Below are 22,718 nucleotides of genomic sequence, written 5' to 3' on the forward strand. Positions count from 1 at the left end.
TACATATATACTTTTTTCTTTGTCCTTTATATAAGCACCAACACAAATATATGCATGTAGAGAAGCAATGGCAACCCACTCCAGTGTTCTTGCCTGGAGAATCCCAAGGATGGGGGAGCCTGGTGGGCTGCCGTCTATGGGGTTGCAGAGTCGGACACGACTGAAGTGACTTAGCGCAGCAGAGCATGTACATATTCATTATATATATATATATATACACACACACATATGTGCATATGCAGATGATATATATATATATATATATATACATATATATAGGATAAACATATACCACGTTTATAAAATTATGCTTTGTGCTAAATCAACACAATTTGCTTAAGGAGCAGACATGGTGATAAGAGAAAATGAGGAGTCAGAATTCTGGCCTGTGTTGATGGAAGAATTGAGTTGCTGTTTATTAAGGTGGCAATGGTTTCTATACTTTAGTGCCCATAGGCTTGTTGAACATGCTTGTGAAAATAGATTTTCTTTCTTTCAGATTATGACTTTAGGAATACCCTCCAGTCTTTCTGTTAAAACATATTGACACGTTTTGTTCCTAAAGTTTACTTATTATGTTGGTACTTGAGATCGAACCCATGTCTCCTGCATCTCCTGCACTGGCAGATAAATTCTTTACCACTGCATCACCTGAGAAGCCCTTACCTAAGTCTTGGGAAACATTATAGCATGTTCACAAACATCAGCTTTGGCATCAATCGGGATGTGTTTGATGTACCCCTTTGGAGAAGGAAACGGCAACCCACTCCAATATTCATGCCTGGAAAATCCCATGGACCGAGGAGCCTGGTGGGCTACAATCCATGGGGTTGCAAAGAGTCGGACGTGACTGAGCAACTTCTGTGTGTGTGTGTGTGTGTGTGTGTGTGTTAATGGTTCAGCAACTTTGCCATGCTACTTAATTTGCATATGCCTTAGTTTATTTATCATTGTGTAGATAAAAACCATACACACTACTAGAGTTGTTATAAGGATTAAAGGAAATTATATGTGTAAAGTTTCTGGCTCTTAGTATACGCTCAGCAAATATTAGCCATCCATGAGTGATAGCTATTATTAATAGGTACATAGGTATAGGTCAAATGCCTGCTGCTGCTGCTGCTGCTAAGTCGCTTTAGTCGTGTCCAACTCTGTGCGACCCCATAGACGGCAGCCCACCAGGCTCTGCCGTCCCTGGAATTCTCCAGGCAAGAACACTGGAGTGGGTTGCCATCGCCTTCTCCATTGTGTGAAAGTGAAAAGTGAAAGTGAAGTAGCTCAGTCGTGTCCGACTCGTATCGACCCCATGGACTGCAGCCTACCAGGATCCTCCATCTATGGGATTTTCTAGGCAAGAGTACTGGAGTGGCTTGCCATTGCCTTCTCCGGGTCAAATGCCTAGAGCATGTTAATGTAATTGGTAGTTAAATATATCCTAAGGTGTATAATGATCTGTTCATTCTTAGTTTATACTGTGACTAATAACTTGATACTGCTAGCTATGCCTCACATGCCATATGTTATAGTAGATTTTAAGCATTACTAATAAAAGAAACTAATGCATTAGTATAAATAAAATTTTTTGTTACAATACTGAGTCACATGACTGAAGTCTTGAAAGAACTATGTATAGTTTTCTGTGTTAAAATTTGTTGATAGGTTAGCGACAGATTGAATAAAATAATTACAATAATTTCATTGGATTTATTTGAAAAGACTAAATATTTAGGAATCTGTTTTTTAATTTGGAGAGCTCTTTGTATCACCTAGAACACAAAGTCTGTGGAATTGTCACCAGTTCTTGGTGATGCTTGCAACCATCATGGGTATTTTCTATTTTATACTCGTTTACATTGATTCTAGCTTGCTCATTATTCATATAATATGCACATATAGTTTCTTATATGTGTTACCCTTTTTGATTTTTCCAGTGGTAATTACCATATTTCAATGTTTTGCTCCTTTTTTGCTGTTGTGGTTTCATTTCAATCTCCTAATACTTTTTAATCTTTCTTGTAAAATTTGTTAGCATTTCTTATATGATTTCTTAGACTTCTTATTCTTTTAAGTCAAGTTCATATTTATAAAACAGCAATTTAAAAAAATGACCAAAAATCTGTAGTCTTTTTAATTAAGCAAATAAACGTGTAAAATTTGCCTTAAAAAGCAAAATTGTACTGAATTCTTACAAATATCTCTATTTTCAAGTTCAAAAGAGATAACGGCCAGTTGCATTTGCATGACTTTAACTTTGTTTTCAAAATGTTTAAGTACATTAAATGACAGAGATGCATTTTATTTTTTCTGAAAGTTACTGGCAAGATTCTGTATTATTACCTTTTTTTGCTTATTTGTTGGATATATGGGTCATATGAAAATGATACTTGGTTAAACCTTGAGAAAACATGGAAAAAAAGAGGTTATTATATTTAAGGAGAAAGAAAAGAAAGAAGGATAAAAATGGATGTAATTTTCTCTTTTTCTTTTCTAGACCTAGGAAAAGATAAGGATTACACGGATGAATCAGAGCATGCTAATTATGATCGATCTCGCCTCATTAAAGACTTTGTTCCTAAAAATAATTCTGAACCGAAGCCCAGATTACCTAAGGTAATGCAAACTAAACGATCTATAAGTCACTGGGGACTCTAACATCTAAATTCATACAGTTCTTTTGAATTTCAGTTGATATTTCCTGGAGAGAATAAGGCTGCACAGGACTAAAACTGAAAAGTTATGTGTAGACATCATATCCATTTATATTGTCAAACAGAATTTTATAAACATTCTGAAGCATAAAATTATTCAGTAATTTTTAGAGGTTTATTCCATCTTCTTGTTTTTTGAAGGACACCATGGTTTAATGAGAACATGAATTTTATTATCAAGTGGGCCAATATTTGAATTGCAGTTCCAATACTTATAGTTGTGGTAACTTGAGCAAGTCAATCAAACTCACTTAGCCTTGTTTTCATCATTTGTAAAATTATAATCATGTTGTCAGCTTGACAAATTTTTTGTTTTTCTTCAAGTTTTGTTGAGATATAATTGACACAGTGCTTTATAAGTTTAAGGTATACAGTATAATTATTTGACTTACATACATCATGAAATGATTACCAGAATAAGTTGAGTGAACATTCATCGTCTCATATAGATACAAAATCAAAGAAACAGAAATACATATATATATATATATATATAGTTCTTATAATAAGAACTCTTAGAATTTACTCTTAACAACTTCCATAAACAGCATACAGCAATGTTCATTATATTTACTATGTGTATCATCCATGGGGTCGCAAAGAGTCGGATACGATTGAGTGACTTTCACTTTCATTTTTCACCATATAAAGATATAATGTAGTTATTGACTCCATTGCCCACACTGTGTATTTCATACCCACGACTCAGTTATTTTGCAACTGGAAGTCTGTAGCTTTTCATCTCCCTTACTTCTTTCCTCCCCTCCTCACCCTCCTCTCTGGCCATCACCTGTTCACTTGTCTGTCCTCTCTGTCTATAATTCTGTTTTATATTTATCCTCTTATTCCCTTTTTTAGATTCGACATGTAAGTGAAATCATACAGTGTTTTTCTTTCTTTCTCTGCCTGACTTACTTCAGTAAGCATAATGCCCTCTGGGTCTCTAGGTCCTTCCGTGTTGTCACAAATGGCAAGATTTTATTGTTTTTATGGCTGAGTAATATTCCATATGGGCTTCCCTGGTGGCTCAGAAGTAAAGAATCTGCCTGCCAATGCAAGAGATGTGGGTTCAGGCCCTCAGCTGGGAAGATCCCCTGGAGAACCTTTTTAGTTTGTTGATAGTTTCCTTCACTGTGCAAAGGATTTTTAATGTAATGTAGTCCCATTTGTTTATTTTTTGCTTTTGCTTCTCTTGTCTAAGGAGACATATGTAGAAAATATCATTGAGATTAATGTCAAAGAGCATGCTGCCCATATTATCTCCTAGAAGTTTCATGGTTTTGGGTTTGCATTTACATCTTTAATCCATTTCTAATTTACTTTTGTGAATGGTGTGAGAAAGTAGTCCAGTTTGACCTTTTTGTATATAGCTGTTTGGTTTTACCGACATCCTTCACTGCAGAGACTGTCTTTTCCCGTTGTCTGTTGTTGCCTCCTCTGTCACAGATTCATTGTTCTGTTCCACTGATGCATGCGTTTGTTTTTGTGCCAGTAACATGTGGTTTTGGTTACTTTAACTTGTAGTATAGTTTGAGATCATAAAGCACGATTCCTCTAGGTTTGTTCTTCTTTCTCAAGATTGTTTCTGGGTATGTGGGGGTCTTTTGTATTTCCATACAAATTTTAGAATTATTTGTTCTGCTACTGCTGCTAAGTCACTTCAGTCATGTCCAACTCTGTGCGACCCCATAGATGGCAGCCCACCAGGCTCCCCCGTCCCTGGGATTCTCCAGGCAAGAACACTGGAGTGGGTTGCCATTTCCTTCTCTGATGCATGAAAGTGAAAAGTGAAAGTGAAGTCGCTCAGTCATATCTGATTCTTCACGACCCCATGGACTGCAGCCTACCAGGCTCCTCCATCCATGGGATTCTCCAGGCAAGAGTACTGGAGTGGGTTGCCATTGCCTTCTCCGTTATTTGTTCTAGTTGTCTGAAAAATGCCATTGGTATTTTGATAGTGATTGTGTTGAATCTGTGGAAGGCCTTGGGTAGTATGATCATTTTACCATTATTAATTCTTTCAGTCCATAAGTATGGTACTAATGTATCTTTCCATCTGTTTATCTGGTCTTTAGTTGCTTTCATCAGTGTCAGTTTTGCAAGTATGTCTTTTACCTCCTTAGATAGTCTTATTCCTAGATGTTTAATTTTTTTTGATGCAACTGCAAATTTGATTTTTTTTAAAAATTTCTGTTTCTGGTAGTTTGTTTGTTGTTAGTATATAGAAATACAACATATTTCTGTACATTAATTTGTAGCCTACAGCTTTACAAAATTTCATATCATCTGCAAATAGTGACAGTTTTATTTCTTCCTTTCCATTTTGGATTCTTTGTGCCTATTTTTATTCTCTGATTGTTGTGGCTAGAACTTCCAATACCGTGTTAAATAAAAGTGCTGAGAATTATCAGCCTTCTCTTGTCCCTGAACAAAAGCTTTCAGCTTTCCACTGTTGAGTATGATGTTAACTGTGGGTTTGTCGTATATGTTCCCTGTATACTTGTTTTGATGGGAGTTTTTATCATAAATGGATGTTGAATTTTGTCAAATAACTTTTTCTGCATTTATGGAGCTGATTATATAATCCTTATTTTTCAGTTTGTTAATGTGGTGTATCACACTGATTTGCAGATTTTGAAACATTATGAAAGGTTTCCATAACAACTTGGATGTTGAGAATATTGTGTTGAAACTATAATTCATCAACAAATCACTGGGTTGGGGTTCAGTTTTAAAAATCTCTGGTTCCAGAAATCCCACCATCCCTCAAAATTCTTTTGTGGGTTCTTCAAAGTATGTGAATAAAGTCATCCAGCACCAAATACCATCATCCCCTTTTGATGCTTTCCAAGACAAATATTGACTCAGTCCAACTTCACTTCATTTTTTCTTAAATTGCTTATTGATTAAAGTGGGAATACCTTAGTAAAAGAAATTTGGATGTTAATATAAGGAATGACTTAACTTTTAGTTGTCACTGCATGGACAATAACTGATAATCATTTCCTTGAAAATATCTTTTTCTGTGATATTTGATTTGGTTTGGCCTGGATTAATTTTACAAATCCCTTCATTTGTCACCATCAGTGTGTTAGTGACAAAATATGGCACAATTTAAATCTTACTGTTATATTGATTCTGAGCTGTAATAAGTAGACACAGAAATAAATATTTGTGCCTGGTTTATTCATTCATCTTTGGTTTGGTTTTGTTAAGTAAGGATACTATTTTGTGCTGATATTTCTTGTCTTCACTAATCAGTAGTTTATCTCCCAATGTTTACTTCATCTGCCTCTCTATGTACTATCTGATTGGTCCTGTGGATGTTTGGAGAGTCGAGTGGCTCAATGGTCAAGAATCCACTTGCCAATGCAGGAGACACAGGTTCAACCTCTGGGTTGGGAGGATTCCCTGGAGAATGAAATGGCAACCCACTCTAGTATTCTTGCCTGGGAAATCCCCTGGACAGGGGAGCTTGGTGGGCTACAGCCCATGGGGTCACGAAGAGTTGGACATGATTTAGCAACTGAACAATAACAAACAACAACTATCTCTAAAGCATTGTTCCAAGAGACTTGAGCCTGAGAGAAGCCATAAGAAAAACTGAGGAAAAGCAGATATTCTACCTTAAGATACTTTGAGCACCCATGAGTAGGGACACAAACATGATACGCTTAAAATAATTAAAAAATGAATTAAAATTAAATAAAATTTGTGTTATCTGCTTCTTTAAAAATTAGCACATGCCACCATGTTTTCTTCCCTTTATGATTTCAGTCTCTTCATTCTAATGCTTTCCTTCCCTCCTCTTTGGGCTTCCCTGGTAGCTCAATCAGTAAAGAATCTGCCTACAGTGCAGGAGATCTAGGTTCGATCCCTGGATCGGGAAGATCCACTGGAGAAGGAAAAGGCAAATCACTCCAGTATTCTTGCCTGGAAAATCCCATGGAAAGAGGAGCCTGGTGGGCTATAGTCCATGGGATCACAAGAGTTGGACTTGACTTAGCAACTAAACCACCGCCACCAATGATACCTTCCACTCCATTTCTGCTCAACAGTCACCAATTCCCAAATCTCTAAACTAGACTTGAACTTTAGAATATTCAAGTTAAGAAGAAATAATTAAACCTGCATACATATTTTGTTTTTTTGACAGCAAAATAAGAGAATGATGTGTGATGATGGTAGTATACCACAGTCGTCCAGTCCAGTCATCCTAACCTAAAGTCCTGTTAGTTCTATTACACTTCTAGTCAAATTTGAAAATGTAGTGCATCACCTAGAGGCTTTTGGATTCACTCTTCTAGCTTCTATGAAAATATGCCCACTTTCATCCATTTTATAGGTTAAGGTGTAGCACAAATCCAACTTGAATAAATAGTTTTATTCCAAAAGAAGAAAAAAGATGTTTAAAATACATTTAGCTAGGCTACTTGCTTGCAAAGCTTATCTATAAATGAAAGGCAAAATAATCTTCTTAGGTGTATTCTTTGTGTACATTTATCAGAGAGAACCTCAAAAAAGCAATGACCTATATATCTATTGTTTGAACAAGCATCTGAATAACCTTAGTTTATAACTCTGCTGTTGCTGTTCAGTCTCTCAGTCATGTCCGACTCTTTGTGCCCCAAGGACTGCAGCATGCCAGGCTTCCCTTCAGTATTTACCTTCAGTATCTACCAGGAGTTTGGTCCAACCCATGTCCATTCCGTCGGTGATGCCATCCAACCATGTCATCCTCTGTCGTCCCTTTCTCCTCCTGCCCTCAATCTTTCTCAGCATCAGGGTCTTTTCCAATGAGTCAGCACTTTGCACCAGGTGGCCAAAGTATTGGAGCTTCAGCTTCAGCATCAGTCCTTTCCAATGAATATTCAGGACTGATTTCCTTTAGGACTGACTGGTTGATCTCCTTGCAGTCTGGACTCTCAAGATTCCAGCACTGCAGTTTGAAGGCATCAATTCTTCGGTGCTCAGCTTTTTTATTTTTCAGCTCTCACATCCATACATGACTACTGGAAAAACAATAGCTTTGACTATACAGACCTTTATAGGCAAAGTAATGTCTCTGCTTTTTAATATGCTGTCTAGGTTTGTCATTGCTTTTATTCCAAGGAGCAAATGTCTTTTAACCTCCTCTTTAACCTTCAGCAAGAGGCTCTTTAATTCTTCTTCCCTTTCTGCCACAAGGGTGGTGTCATCTGCATATCTGAGGTTATTGATATTTCATCCCATCATTAAATAATATGCATATATATGTGTGTATGTGTATCTACATATATTTTAAGTTGGCTATTAGGAAATTGACAACATTCATTCACTTGTGACCTACAAAATAGCAACTTTCATATGGTTCAAATTAGCATGTATTGATCTCTATGTATCTAGTTGTATGGCTGAAGATCTGTGCATTATGTTATTTGCTTGGGATAACTGTACTGGTTGCAACCTGTCCCATGGATATTATACAGTGTAACTGATATTTTATTTCTTCACAAAAGTTATTCAATTACATTTTAGAGATGAAAAAACAAGTTTATAAAAAGTCAGCAGAAAGGGAACAAAGATTCACAGAGGAAAATGATTCCTAATGTAAACTACATTGTAAATCATGACAAGTGTTAGATTACAGAAAACAAATAAAAATTTCTAACAAGATTTGCCATCAGCTATAAAACTAGGTTCTAGGAAATAACTCCAAATGTGTCAAAGTGGTGTCTAACATTGAATTTATGAGGACTCCCTGTTGAGTTTATCAATAGTAAAAACAAATAAATAAATATAGAAATCCATCTGACTAGTTTACTGGTTATTGTATAGGTAAACTATACATCTGCTTGAGAATTTGTTTTGAGAGCCATTGTACAAACATTCCCTGAATGATCTTGAGTCAGTGTGGTGAATTTTGCTTTGACAATATATCCACTGCTTCTGATAATTTTGTAAGTCAAATATATCTGTAAGATACTATAGTTTGCACTAGAATTATCTTCAGTAAGATGAATTATTTCTTTAGAATGTTTTCTTTAAGTTATTAACTTTAGGCATGTATCATTTACACTAAAAGTCTTTAATATTTCAGAGATTAAACTCATGTGATACTGATATCTAATATGATAAAATGATATTGATAAGTTAATAGGACATATTTTTAATTTATTTTTAACCCACTCTGTCCTGCAGGACAGAGGACAAAGAAAGATGGCAAATATAGGACAGGTCTTGATATCCATGTAGTGGGATGCAGTTCAGGAGGTGGGCATGCATATAAACGAAGAAAGCTAAGAGGCTTTAGAAATTAGAGATGATACTAGATATGGGATAAGTCTAGATTTATCTAGCCTCAAGCTGTATAATAAAAGCTGTATTTAAATATCTCTGGGGCTTTGCAGTAGCTACAAAATTGGCCACAGCCCTTCCCTTTTCCCTATACCTACAATATTTTCAATGGGACTTTGCAGGTTCTCTCATCCAAGAGGTACACTCTTACTGGACTGGCCTCGGGCTTTGTTTTGATCAATAGATTGCCTGCAGAAGTGACCATGTCCCAGTGCTGAACCTTGAACTTGAAAGATCTTGCATTCCCATTATTCCTCTTAGGACTCAGCCTCCATCATAGGAATGTCAGAGCCATCCTGCAAGAGGATAATAAGGCCGTGTGGACTGAAACCTAGGGAGTCCAGTTGTTCCCGCTGACACAGAGACGTGAAAGAATCCAGCTAGAACCCACAGAAGGTCTAGCTGAGACTGGGAGAACTACACAACTGGGCCCGGGCTGCTCACAGATTCCTGAGCTAAATAAAAAGTATTTGGGGCTGGTTTATTTATCCACAATAGATATTGGAGCCATAAATGTTAGAGGGTAGCGTATTTGCTGGCACCAATGATTGTAAATGTAAAGTGAATTCTTTCTCACTGGAAAGGGAACATGTGCAAAATTGTCCCTGAGTTTTCCACACATACCCATGTTATCCATTTAATTCTATAGAGCCCAAGAATATCTTAATGTCATAACCTAAATCATGAGAAATCTAGGGCTCTAACATTTTCTTAAATTATCTTTTTTTAATAAAACTCTATTTACAAAAGTAGTTTTTTTGTACCTTTGAATCAGTGAAGAATTCCAAGATTACCTTCCATTAAACCATATGTATATTGTTAGTAATGTTCCAAACACCCATTAAAATTGGTGAGGAACTAGCTTTTTTAAAGGCAAGTTTATTTCCTTTCTAACATTTTGACAAGAAGACTGTGTCACATATATGTAGACAAGAAAAATGAGGGAGAAAATTAATAATGTGGCGTGAGAAAAGAAGCAATTCTATGGATTTATAGACTGGAGCACCTGGGCAGACTGCAAGCAAAGTTTTAGAGGAGAGAGGGATTCTTTTTAAGATTATTTCAGTAAATATTTCCTCTCTCTGTCTCATTAGTATAGAGAGAATTATGAATAACACATGATGATAAGGTCCTATAACCAACTGGATGGTTCTGAGAAACAAAATCCCTTTCTGCATCAAGGAATCATATACTTCATACCAGTGGAGACTTCTTGATGTGGACAGTTTACAGAAAATGTCTGTGATTAATCTAGGTTAAAAGGAACGAAGCTGTGAAGCAGAATCAGTGGCTTGTGTACTAGGCATTAATGAAGAGTTTACTGCTGCTACTGTCCCTCAGGATGCCAAAAATAACTATAGAAGTTGCTAATAATATCTGAGAATATATATCTATATTTCAAATTATAGTGACTCCCCCTCTTAAGAGACTTTGGGTATCATATTAGACAGAAAAGGGGTTATAGACCAGGAAAATCTTGATATGAATATTTTAGCAGTTCTTTAAATTTGAATCACAAGGCCATTCAATTTGACTGTCTACTGGCATTGGCAGATGGTGTTCATCTTTAACTAAATTGGTAACAGAATTAGTTTTCTGTTAACGCTGGAGAAGCACAGATCATATAATGGTGATGGTGAGCCCGATGGTCTCTATGGTCTTCTACAGTGTACCTTTCCCATGGACATTGGCAGTTGTTAACTCAATTCAATGGTTCTTTGTCTCCAAATAATGTATAGGTGTTAATATTCTGAATTTGCACACTTTGCCCCAGTGATTGTAAGATAATGTTATTTTAAAATACAAGGTAAATGACTAAACTTGACCTAGTATGGCTGTTTCAGCTAATGAGTATACATGAAATTAAATACTAATTATTTGCATTTATTGAGATAGTTTCTAAAGAAAATGCTAATATTTCCCTAACTTAGGACTCGAGATAATACTTGTTTATATTTAATAATTTCATCGTGGGAAACTGTACCCTAAATATTTAATTTTTATGTAAACCATGGGACATGCAGGAAATCATTTTGGTTTCTTAATGTTTTTGCCGGTATTTTAAATTTATATTCTTCCCTAGTTTTAAAAAGACTCCTTTTTAATCAGTCTAACAAATAACTGATCTTGTCTGCAGACTCTTTGATACTGAGGAGAGCATTATCTTCCCTGTGGCCATAGAAGGCATGTCCCTCTATTGTGCTGTTTAATCACTTACCTTGACCCTTAAAGCCCTCATCAGAAAATGATGAGGGTGTGTTCTATACTTGCTAATTGCTAGTGTTTATTTTCCCTAAGATTTAGCATAAGATTTTCTAGAACCCCTCCACATTATCTATGAGTTGTTTAAACCCTAATGTGTTCATATTTTCGTGTATGTATTGTGATAAAAATATCATTTCAAATTGTAAAGACATCAATCTTTTGAAAAATGTGCAAATGTTCTGACAGTAACTGATCAGTAATTTGGAAGAGGTTAAAATGTTTTCAGGCTTCCTAGGTGGTGCTAGTGGTAAAGACCCCTTCTGCCATCACAGGAGACATAAGAGATGTGGGTTTGATCCCTGGGTCGGGAAGATCCCCTGGAGAAGGGCATGGCAACCAATCCAGTATTCTTGCCTGGAGAATCCCACAGATAGAGGAGCCTGGTGGGCTACAGTCAGTAGGGTAGCATAGAATCAGACACGACTTAGTACGCATGCAAAATGTTTTCAGATGCCTACCTCACATCTTACACCAAAATGAGTTGAAGAACTAAATAGTTAACCAATTCAAAACTGTATGTGTAAAAATAAAACAAGCTTTTTTTTTTTTTCCTAATCACAGACTGGAAAAATGTCTTCTGTAAAGGGATTTTCTACACAAGCAACAAAATTAATCATGGAAATCTTGATGGAGTTGACTAGATACTTACTAGTATCAAAATTACAATAGCATTAAGAAGAAAGAGGAACACATGTATACCTGTGGCGGATTCATTTTGATATTTGGCAAAACTAATGCAATTATGTAAAGTTTAAAAATAAAATAAAATTAAAAAGAAAAAAAGAAAAAAAAAAAAGAAGAAAGAGATAAACTTAAGATTCTACATATAGAATATACTAGAATATACCAAAGTTTGGTTCATATTCTTAGTCTACAAAGACATCATAGTAATATAATTGATAAATGCACAAGTAAAAAAATCATTAAAAAACAATACAGTTTTAACATGTAAAGTGATTAGCAGTGATTAGCAGAACTAGTAATTGCAGAAATACAAAAGTAAGCAATTTTTTAAACCAAATTATAATTTTAAAAATAAAACTCAGAATTGATACTACAGACTGTCACTTTAATTTTTTATTGGTAGATATGTATGTTGATCCAAATTTTCTGGAAAGTAATTTGACAATAACAATTAAAAACCTTAAAATAATCTTTCCTTTGACCCACTTCTAGGAACTTATTCAGAGAATGTAATTAGATGTTAGCCCAAATAATTGTTTAAAGATGTTTCTCACACTGTAATTTGTAAGGGAATTGTGGGGGAGGGAATATAAAGTGCTTAAATGTTCAAGAGTAAAAAATGAAATTAAAAGCAGTAATGCCTTTAAATAAGGTGATAAAAAATGAGTCCCCAGTTATTTAAGGATGATGTGAAATAATCACAGTGTATAATTACATAATAAGAAAATGGTTCTAAAAAACAGTATATGCAGTTTGATACCATCTATATACAAGTAATATAGCTCTTTTTCATAAATAAAATTATTAGCATTGTGTACAAAAAATTAAACTGATTGGTCAAATTCACATGACTTAAAGTTTATTTCACATATTCTTATATGTAAGCTATTAAGTATTACACTATTATAATTCCTATTTTAAAAAATCTCACACAGCTAGTAAATGGGCAGATGCAGAATTTAAAATAAGATGGTTCTGTTTCTGACAACTGCTTTTCTACTTTGCTATATTGGTGAGATAAGAGCAATTCAGGACTTCAGCTTTTCAATATGTTAACTGTCATTAAACAGAAGTGCACTCTCTCTCTATATATACACACATATATATAATCTAATTCTCATAATAATGAAAGTAAGTAGTAGTAGTAGTCTAATTTTACTAATGAAGAAAATAAGATTTAAAGAGGTAAGTTTTTTGCCCAGTCTCTGAACTAGGCAGGAACAGAGTTGGACTGTAGCATGTCTCTTTATCTTCAGTACTCTATGCTTTTCTGACTTCAGCTTAATAGTTAACTATAATAACATACTCATATATTAATCATATCTTTCAAAAATCCTAAAATGTTGCTCTGAAGTAGGTAGTTATGGACAGGGAGGCCTGGTGTGCTGCGATTCATGGGGTCGTAAAGAGTCGGACAAGACTGAGCGACTGAACTGAACTGAACTGAACTGAACCCTCTACATCCCAGGAGTGGACTAATCTGTTTGTAATTTACTCTTGTATCAACAAAATAAAAATTTGTAGGGAGTTTGTTACAGACTTACTATTTCTAGCAAAAGTAGCCACAGAGGAGGATGTGTATACTCCTTGGTGTTACATAATAATCAGTGATCTAAATGTTTTCAAATGCATCTGCTACACAGTATGGGAACTACCCTTGTAAACCAGGGAAAAAATAAACTCCACAAAACTCTGCTGCTGCTGCTGCTAAGTAACTTCAGTCGTGTCCGACTCTGTGCAACCCCATAGACGGCAGCCCACCAGGCTCCCCTATCCCTGGGATTCTCCAGGCAAGAACACTGGAGTGGGTTGCCACACTCCTCCACAAAAGCCCCTATGGCTATGTCTAGAGCTGGAGTCTAGGAGATCAAGAGACATTTAATTATGAGAGTAGATTTAGGTGAAGGATGGCTTTGTTGGGATTGTTGTCTTTTTGTTCCCTTAAAGACTATGTGGGGAAAATGTGCCTATTTAGGAAGTCGTCTTATTTCATAAGCGATACAAGAAAACAAACAAAATGCCATAGATGTTTGCTCTCTCCTGGAACTAATGTCTTGGTAATTAGACACAGAACAGGCTTCCTCAATCACCAGCGTACTGGTTGTCCCCAAGAGTATTTAGCTTATCTTGGGAGATCTCCTAAGCCTCCCTGGAGGACTTTAGCTCTAAAATGAAAGCTGCGATAACTTGTCTGCAGAATTGTATATACGTTTATGGGACATGAAAGCAAATTTAATAAATTAATGTGTGGGCACACCAGTTAAATGGTGCAGATAATTCTTCTGCTTGATATTTATACAGTCAGTCAATGATAGGCTCACATCAAACTTTCTCTCTACCTGCTGAGATGCGAGGGCAGCCAGTGAAATCACATCAAAAGTAATGCTATTTGAACACAGTTGAAGTCAAGTCTACTTCATTAATCTCCTAACTTGAGGCTCTCCAGGTTGTTGGAACATTAATAAAAATAACATTAAATAATTACAACAGCTAACATCTATTAAGGATCCTTCAGAGATTTTGTTGATGACCTACATCCATTTATACTTGCAACTCTTAAAAAGCTGGGTATATTTTTACCTGCTTTTCAGAGGTGAGGAAATGGAAGTTGGGAATGGCTAAGTATCCTTTTATCATAAAGCTAGGTAAACAGTCGGCAGGAAGTCTATAGAGGCCACCTCACTGCTAAGCGCTGTGCTGTACTGAACAGCGTTCTGGAGGTGTGAGACAAGTCCATCAAGTGGTTAGAGAACATGTTCACCTCACTCAGGAATTCTCATGTTCCCTAGGGACCATGGATATTGTGCTTTTGTCAATGTTTTCTGCTTAAGAGGAAAGTATAAAATTGAGGTTCCTATGCTCAAATCCTAATAAACTGTGAAATACTCACCCCTTTTCTGCTGCTCAGAGCCCTTCACCGCCCCATGCCCTTTGCCTCCATTCACATTGGCCTATAGACTCCTTCTTGCCACCAAATGCATCCATCAGAATATGACCATTCTGAGCCACTATCACTATTTGAAAAGGGAAGAAAATATCAACAAGATTAAGTACTCTTGTATTTATTAAATAACTTCTGAAACTTGTAGAATTAAAAAAAAATTGTCTTGTGACCGTTGACTTCTTTGCAAGGTGCAATTCAAGATTCCAGGTGAGGATCCCAGCCATGGAGACCTGCATGATTTTATTAACCCCTTGATGACACAGACAGTGTAGACATCGGGATTACAGTAATCTTCCATTTGTTGTTTAAAGGTTTCAAACTCTTGTGTGATGTTAAAATGTTCTGTTATGTGGGATTAACTGGAAAATCCATTCTTAGTATGCTGATTAATTCAGGGCAATATGCATTAAGTGGCTGATTCTTAGTTCACTGTCTTGTCAGTCTCAATTACAAGCTATCCTGTGGAGGTTTCCTTGACAGAAATAAATGTAACCTTCTGTTGCATTTCATCCTGTCAGTGTTCATCACAGATGGGCTAAATTTTCCAATTCGATTTATTCATTTATTTATTTATTTTTTAAGGTAACAATTACTTCTGTTGCTTTCAGGTTACAATCACTTCATCATTTTCATCCCAGAGCCAATATAATACAATGTCAAGTAATAGATATAGGATTTTTCAAAAACTACTAATGGTTCTGTTTTAACTTTCTCCAGTGAAAAAGAAAATGTGGCCATTTACATGAACTGGAAAAAAATATATAGCCCCACTCAGCTATCAAAAAACATTACGTATAAAAATAAAGTTCACCAATAAAAAAAGTTTTTGTTTGTCAGACCACTATTATTCAGGCTGAAATATACCTCCCACCTTTTATGTTAATCTGCCCAACTAATTCAAATAACCTAAGAATATGCAATAGATCATTAAAAATTGACAGTAAAATCATCAAAATGTCACTGACATTATATAACTAAATGCCATTTAGATGAATCATACGCAGACACTATTAAACAATGACACATGAAGGCAGCCCCCTTAAAATAAACCACTCCCCCTTAAAATAAAGTAATTAAAAAAATACAGAAGTTCTTATAAAAAGATTATGTGTTATCTTTTTCCCCCTTTTAATCATTATTCAGATTCAGGCATTTAAAGAGTTGTCTAAAAACCCTCCAGTCAAATGCTTTGTGCAGCGTTCAATATGTAACACTCTAGCTAATGGAAAAAGCAGGCGGTGGAAGGGAGAACTTTCTGTTGTCAAGCTGAAGAGTGCTTCAAAGAAGATTGTCATTTGAAACTCTGTTGTCAGCAATGAAGGATTCCAAATGCCGCTGAACCCAGAACTCTGACTGTGGTATGTTTAAATAAGTATATTTAAACATTAGGAATTCTATTTTACTTTTTTGTTTCCTTAAAAATATGTAAGAAGCCAACAAAGAATTATAGGCATTGATTGCAGAATAGTAGATGAGTGTCTCTGTTCTTTCAAATACTAGAAATGTATTTTTAAAAATAAGAACTATATCATCTAAATGGATATATTTTAAGCATCAGTGTTTATCTCACATAACAGATGCTGCCTCTCTGAAGTTTTGGCTATTTTTAAATGCATTTGAATTTTGGTTTCAATGAAATAGGTACTCACAAGTTCTACTCTAAAATTTGTTCTTCATTCAAAATATTTATAAAGTATAATCACTTACAAAAGGATGTCTTTTTAAGATGTTCTTTAATTATTTTTTATACAAGGTATTTTAGTAAATAATATCAGTCAAAGTAGAATGTCTGAGAAAAAAAATCTGAATTTAAAGAAGCATGTCTTGTAACATTAAATGTTAAAAAACTGACACAACTATCAAATTAATTTTGTTTTAAACTAGGGAACAAAATGTTTTTCAACCTACTGTATTTTTTCATGCATTTAAAGGTGATAAAATTATTTTTGTCCCATTCTGAAGGCTTTCATTTCTTTGTTTAAAAATGTCAGCTCCTTCCCTTTGGAGATAAGAGATTCAACTTCTAAATCTCCATTCAAGGTTAGATCATCTAAAATAGATAATCACTGATATGTAAATACGTGTTCTTTAAAAAAAATAAATACTTAAAAGATTCATTTTATAGTATATGAAATATAAAAATCAATGGGGAGGAAAAGTATGCTCAAATGTATTCTCTGTCAATTATTCCCACTAAGATTATATTTAAAGCTCAATGTTAAAAAAATAAATGTTTATTTCATTGAGAACCCAGTAGAAAAACCATAGTCTACCCCATCATAATCTGCTTAGAAAGGTTGGCTTTTGGTTTTCATTAGAACACCCAGAACACCTTTGATTTTGGCAAATAAAAATGGGTGGAAAGAGAATAATATGATAGTCTTAAAAACCAGCACTTAGTATAATATAGTGCCTGTTACATCATAGAGATTCAACCAGTATTTTGTTTCTCTCTTCCTTTTGGTTCCTTTTTAACTATTACAAAGAAAACTTATAATTGCTTCATAATTTTTATTCTTTCTATGGATATATGTCTTATTCTGTGGTATTTAGAGTCACACTTAGTCCAGTGATAGCAGGTCAGGTAATTCAAGTGTTTTGAATCTAATCTGAGGTTCCACCTTCAGTGATTAATTTTCTGTCTTCTTTGCAATTCCACTGATACTGTGTTGCTCAGTGAACCAGCTCCATTTCATAGGATACTCCAAATGTTAAAACACTGATTCCCCTTAAGTAAAATAACTAAAGTCACTAATGCAAAAATTCACCTCCAGTCCAGGTTCGATGCACGATGCTGGATGCTTGGGGCTGGTGCACTGGGATGGCCCAGAGGGATGGTATGGGGAGGGAGGAGGGAGGAGGGTTCGGGATGGGGAACACATGTATACCTGTGGCGGATTCATTTTGATATTTGGCAAAACTAATACAATTATGTAAAGTTTAAAAATAAAATAAAATTAGAAAAAAAAAATTCACCTCAAAGACCAAGTGCTTGATACATTATTCAGAATAATTCATTGTATGAACCATCTTGAGAAAAGTAGGAAATATGTTCTTCCATAATTATACCTGATTTTAACTGAATTAGTACTCAGCCATCAGTAGGAAAGTAGCTTTACATTTGAGGACTTTTTGCACAGAAGAGTATGTGCTGCATAATTTTACTTGATTTTATAAGAATTATGTGTATTTTATAACCTTAAAAGCAAAATTATAAGCAAAACTTCACTAATTGTCAGGTTAAATATTTTTTTAAAATTATCTTTCAGCATTTTTTTTTTTTCAATAAATGAAAGACGACATTTGGTAATACTAAAGTTTCAAATTGCAGAAGGAAATGGCAACCCACTCCACTATTCTTGCCTGGGAAATCCCATGGACAGAGAAGCCTGGCATGCTATAGTTCACAAGGTTGCAAAAGAGTCAGAAATGATTGAGCACATAGACACACACAGAGGTTCAGATTTCACATTCTAAGGAATTTTAGCTGTGGCAACTTTCAAACAAAATATGTTTCTTTTTCTAAACAGATACCTTGCAACCGTGGTTGTCAAGCTGGAAACATCAAAATCACCTGTAGGGCTTGTTAAAAAAACAGGTGACAAAGCTCTACACCAGAGCTTCTGATAACAATAATTCTAGTTGAGGCTGGAGAATTTGTTTTCCTAAGAAATTCTCAGATGATGTTGATGTTGCTGATACTGGTACCACATTTGAGAACCATTCCCTGACATCTTCCCTTAATATCTCCAGTGTACTCTAGTTTTTGAGAGCCTGCCATATGCCAGACCTTATACTAAGTCTGGATATTTCTTGATGAATAAAACAGGCAGAATTCCTACCCTTGCAAAGCTTGTAGATGTCTAATGGAGGGGTCAGAAAATAGATAATAAACTAACAAGTTAAATAACTATTTACAAGTTGTCATTAAGTGGGTCATTAAATAGTGGAAGAGGCTACACAGGGCAATCAGGGAGGTATTAACCTCTCAGAAGGTATTAACGCCAAGAACTGAAAGATGAGAAGTCAGCCGAAGGAAGAGTGGGAGAAAGAGGTATTCCAGGCAGAGAGGTGCCTCTTATGAGGGCCCTGGAATGGGAAAGAGCTTGGTGTGTTTGAGAAACTGATACATAGCCTGTGTGGCAGGAACACAGAGACTGAACACCAGGACGGCTGAAATGAGAGGAGAGAGAGAGGTAAGCAACACTCCATTCAGGGGCCCTTCCGCCGGGAGTCTGGATTTCATTCTAAGTTCAAAGAGTTTTCAACAGATTTCTGTTTTCCTGAGATCACTTTACATGAGAATGGGCAAACAGTGATGAGAGTAAGGTGATGTTAGAGCAGTTCAGTTGAAAATGATGGTGGTGTAGCCAGGAGTGCTGGCAGTTTCCAACATCAGAATACATGTATATGTATAACCATAGAGATGATAGTTACTAAAAAATCACAGTAATGTTGCTTATAGTGACATGGGAACATGTCAAAGAGGGAAAAAAGCAAAATAATTTTGTTTGAAAGCAAAATTATACTTGCATGTGTGTAAAAAGAGTCTTCAAGTATCATACTGGGATTATAGGTGATTTTTTATTCCCTTTATTTTGTATACACTAGAAATGCATATTATTATAGAATTTCTAAATTCACATGTATCAGTGAAAAGAAAACACTGTGACTTTGAGAAGACAGTCATAGGTTGAATGACTGAGTCATGGGTGTGTGTATATGTATGCACATACATATACACTCCAAGCATTATACAAAATATAGTGGCTACAAAATGAATAAGGTATAGTTCCAATCATCAAAAGGCTTGTAGTTAGTTGGGAAAGATAAGAATAGGGACATAAGGGCAACTCTGATGGAAATGTTAGAGTGCATAAGTATCGTCCTTTCTGTTCTTTGACAGCCTGTTTAGATACCAGTTTCTTCCAACACAATCACATCCAACACCCTAATGGGTCTTGAGTAACTCCCCCACTTGCATGACCTGTGCCTTTACCTGCAGAGTTTTCTTCCCCTTCTTCACATACCACATTTTAAAGACTATATTTAGAGCAATTTTGGATTTACAACAGGATTAAAAGGGAGGGACAGAGATTTTCCGTATCTCCCTACCCTCACACATGCATATAGTCTTCTGCATCACCAGCATCACTCACCAGAATGGTACATTTTTCACTAATGATAAACCTACATTGACACTTCATAATCATCCAAAGTCCACAGTCTACCTTAGGGTTCACTCTTAGTATTGTACATTCTATGGGTTGAATAAATGTATGATGATGTATATACATCAATATAATAACATACAGATCATTTTCACTGATCTAAAAATCCTCTGTGCTCTGACTGTTTCTCTCTACCTTACTCTGGCCCCTTGCCAGCAACCACTTTTCTTTTTATTAGTATTTCTGTTGTTCCCATAGTTTTGTCTTCTCCAAAATGTCATATAGTTGGGAATCATGCAGCATATAGCCTTTCCAGATTGTTTGGTTTTACTGAGCAATATCCATTAAAGATTCCTCTAGCAGTCCATGGGGTCGCGAAGAGTCAGACACGACTGAGCAACTGAACTGAACCAATGTCTTTTCATAGCTGTATAACCCACTTACTTTTAGTGCTGAATATTATTCCATTGCCTGGCTGCGCCACAGTTTATCCATTGACCCGCTGGAGGACGTCTTGATCGCTTCCCAGTTTGAGCAATTATTCATAAAGCTGCTGTGAACATGCACATGTAGGTTTTTATGTGGACATAGATTTTCAACTCTTTTGGGAAAATACCCGGGAACACAATTTCTGAATCATATAGTAAGAGTATGTTTAGTTTTATAACAAACCCCCAAATTGTCTTCTAAAGTAGCTATACCATCTTGCATTTTCAGCAGCAATGAGTGAGAATTCATGATGCTCCACATCCTCACCAGCATTTATTGTTATTAGTGTACTGGGTTTTGGCTATTCTAATATATTCGTAATGGTACCTCACTATTGTTTTCATTTGCATTTCCCCGGTAGCATGCAGTGTGGAGCATCTTCACATATACTTATTTACCATCTTCTTTGAAGAGGTGTATTTTCAGTGATCACATGCCATTTTTAACTGATTTTTTTAATATTGAGTTTTAGGATTTCTTTGTTTACTTAGGATAACAGTTCTTTATCAGATATGTCTTTTGAAAATATTTTCTCTTAGTCTGTGCTTTGTCTTCTAATTCTCTTGATATTGTCTCTTTCCAAAGCAGAATTTTAATCAGGTCTAGCTATACATTATTTCTTTCAGGGATCATGACTTTGGTGTTGTATCTAAAACATCATCACTATTTCAGAGGTCATCTAGGTTTCCTTCCAGCAATTTTATAGTTTCATACTTTACATTTAAGGCTTTGATCCATTTTGAATTATTTTCATGAAGAGTGTAGTCCATCTAGATTAGTTGTTTTGTCCTGTTCTGCATTTGACTGTCTACTTGTTTTAGCACTATTTGTTAAAGAGAAGACTTTTCCTTCCTTCTCCAGACAGTCACTTTATCTTTCTTCTCAGCTCTTGCATTCACCCCTCATATAGCCCAAATAACACCAAATTGTAAGTAACTTGTCCTGCTATCTGTCTACTTGACTAAATTACTCTCTCAAGGATGGGGATCATGGTCTATTTTTCTTTGTAATTACATCAGCACCTTGCACAGAGCCTGCCTCATAACAAGAACACACAATAAACTTGTTAAATAAGTGAACATGAAGAAGAATATTAGAAAAACATTACAACTTTCAGTCGAATAGAGTTATGATTGTGGCCTTAAGAGTTAAGATAAAGTTTATGAAAAAGTAGGAAATCAAGCTTATCTTTGAAAATGGATAAAAGTTTTGAGTAATTTTACTTCTAGGATTTATATGAATAAAACAATTAGAGAGGTTAATAGGGATGTATGATATTCAGGGATATTCACTGAATCATGATGAATCATGCCAAAGAATAATTTAGCAAATATAGCCAAAATATTCTTCAATGAATCATTACCATTTACAATAAGTGTTAGTTGCTCAGTTGTATACTGGCTCCTCTGTCTATGGAATTCTCCAGGCAAGAATATTGTAGTGGGTTGCTATTCCCTTCTCCCGGTGATCTTCCCAACCCAGGGATTGTACTCAGGTCTCCTGCACTGCAGGCAGATTCTTTATCATCTGAGTCATCAGGAAAGCCTATTCTTCACTAGAATAGGCTAGAAGAATAGGCCTATTCTTCACTGGAAGGTAAATAAATGAAAGAACTGTAAAACTGAATACTGTTTGGGTATTAAACAGTGCAATAGGACATAGCCACCTTGCATATTATATATCAGAGAAGTGTATACGCATCACACATACAGTTGCATCTGTATCTGTGGATTGAGAGAGGAGAGAGTGAAAGAGAGCTCTGAATTTGAAACAGCAGTCACCTCTGAGCAACCCTTAACTTTGTCTTCATTTTGTAGCAAGCATGCAGATTATTGTGAAAGTGAAAGTAGACTTGGAAAAAATGGAAAGTGCCATTGGAGCAGACGAAGGCTGGGGCATGAACAAAAGTAGGGTCTAGACTAGTCATGTATGTGCAGTGATCAAGATAAGAGACACACATAGCTAGAGCACAGAGTGTGGGAGAAAGGGCCTGTGGAAAGACTACAGGTAAGGAGGCAATATGGATTTATACAACAAGTCTTATTCATGAGCCTTTGTTGCCTCATACCCATAAATGCAAATGTTTGTGATGTCATACAGATTTACAAAACACATCCACGC

The 22,718-nt window shown here is 35.6% G+C and overlaps 1 protein-coding gene across 6 annotated transcripts in view; it reads left to right on the forward strand.

The window, feature by feature from the left end:
* ANO3 (anoctamin 3) overlaps nucleotides 1–22,718 on the forward strand; it is a 457,212-nt gene that overhangs the window by 259,490 nt on the left and 175,004 nt on the right. For 5 of the 6 annotated variants that reach the window (XM_059874526.1, XM_059874525.1, XM_059874527.1 and 2 more), the window contains 1 exon segment: nucleotides 2,492–2,610. In XM_059874526.1, coding sequence (XP_059730509.1) covers nucleotides 2,492–2,610 — 119 coding nt within the window. 6 annotated transcript variants of the gene reach the window in all.

The sequence above is a fragment of the Bos taurus genome, chromosome 15 (genome assembly GCF_002263795.3).
Source record: "Bos taurus isolate L1 Dominette 01449 registration number 42190680 breed Hereford chromosome 15, ARS-UCD2.0, whole genome shotgun sequence".
Lineage (NCBI taxonomy): Eukaryota > Metazoa > Chordata > Mammalia > Artiodactyla > Bovidae > Bos > Bos taurus.